We start from the raw sequence: 1718 nt of genomic DNA on the forward strand, positions 1-1718 counted from the left end.
ATGAGAGCGTATCACGGGAGGATGGGAGGACGCCGGGCGATACACTGGGTGTGTGGGGCTGACGCACCCTTTGGGGCATCGACACACCCCTGTGTGGTCTTGTATGGCATTAAGACACTCTCGTGTGTCATTGATACACTCTTGTGTGTCATTGATACACTCTTGTGTGGCATTGATACATCGCCGTGTGAGGTGAGATAGGTGTAGTTAGCTGACCATTTATCAGTATGCTAGTAGTGTATGCACATACTGGTGTGTGCGCATATAGAGATGTGGTGTTGGTTTTGAGGCTAGTTGGTCAATGCTAGCTGGTTGTAGGAGAAGTTACGCGGCGGTCGAATGTGGCTGGTCGCGTGCGGTGGCAGGTGCAGCAACAGCTGGGTCCGCGCGAGAGTTCATCTTTGGAGACGGTGGGGCTGCCACAGCGGTTCTTCGGGTTACTTCACTGTTACGTAATCGAGGGCGAGGCGATAATGCAGTCTTGGTTGTTGTTCCGAAAGCGACGGAGTCAGTCGTCTCGGCGGCCGCCATGCGGGAAGGATTGCGGGGCGACAGCGGGTGAGGCGTTGTGCATCGGTAAGGCAGACCCGTACTGTGTGGTGGAGATTGTGAACGACGAAGGACTCTCATATCGGCTCGGACGCACACCCGTTATACCCCACGATCATTACCCGAAATGGCGGAAGGAGTTCTCGACGATCTTGGACATCGAGTCAAACGCGCGACTGCTAATAAAAGTACTTGACTCGGACATGAACGAAAGTACTAACGTCGATGTCCTCGGCCAAGCCAGCTTCCCCCTCCGAGACATCATCATGTCTCCCCCTAAAGCTATTCGACTCTCGCTTTCCATCAAACACCCCGGCATGCGCATTCCCCGCTCTGTCGGGGCGCCTAGACGACACACCATTCATGGCGCTAGCAGCAGCGTTCAACGCGGCAGCCGCCGGACCCTCAGGGCCACCATCGGCGGCGGCAGCACCCTGGGACCTGGAAGTGGGGGACCTGGAAGTGGGGGACCTGGAAGTCAGCAAGTCGGAAGTGAGGGACCTGGAAGTCAACAAGTCGGGAGTTTGACAGCCGGGAGTCTGAGAACTGGCCTGGGAGCTGGCGGCCTAGGAGGCGGTAGCTCTGAATTCGAGGACTCAGAAGCGGCGCCACGGCCCGCGGGGTACTGCAGCAGTTTCAACAGTAGCTTCCGAAACAGCGATAGTGGTGGCGCAGGCGGGAAGTCGGGGAGCTGCATGTCGCGTGTCAAGGTTGAGTTCCGTTGGTACGACATGAGCAAAGACCTGCACACTACGGACCTGAACGTGCCACAGACATACTTCCGTCGTTCGCATGGGAACCTGGTCCGGCTGTACCACGACGCCGAGTGTCTTGAGGGCCAGTTCGAAGATATCGAGACGGAGCTGGGTCCTTTCCACGCGCACTCCACGTGGAACGACATTAGCGAGGCACTCGAGAATGCGCAGCACTTCATCTTCGTCGCCGGCTGGTCAGTTAACCCCTCCATTTCGCTAACACGGTCCCACAAACCCGTTGAACGGTCGCCGCTCGGCCGCAAGGCAGCCTCGGCCGTAGAACGCAATGGCGGGGGAGAACGCTCTGGAGGGGTAGACCGATCCGGAGAGAGGTCCCGACAGAAGTCAGGAGAGAAGTCAGGAGAGAAGTCCGACAAGGCGAGAATGGACAAGGCGGGGATGACCAAGCCGGGG

At 58.0% G+C, this 1718-nt stretch overlaps 1 protein-coding gene across 1 annotated transcript; it reads left to right on the forward strand.

Moving 5' to 3' along the window:
• Positions 1–473: 473 nt before the first annotated feature.
• GNI_139480 (phospholipase D) lies at positions 474–1718 on the forward strand (the record flags this gene model as incomplete). The annotated part of the gene is made up of 1 exon (XM_011134224.1): positions 474–1718. A coding segment is annotated over one exon (1245 nt), but the record flags the coding sequence as incomplete, so codon positions are not given.

The sequence above is a fragment of the Gregarina niphandrodes genome (assembly GCF_000223845.1).
Source record: "Gregarina niphandrodes unplaced genomic scaffold scaffold00037, whole genome shotgun sequence".
Taxonomy (NCBI): Eukaryota; Apicomplexa; class Conoidasida; order Eugregarinorida; family Gregarinidae; genus Gregarina; species Gregarina niphandrodes.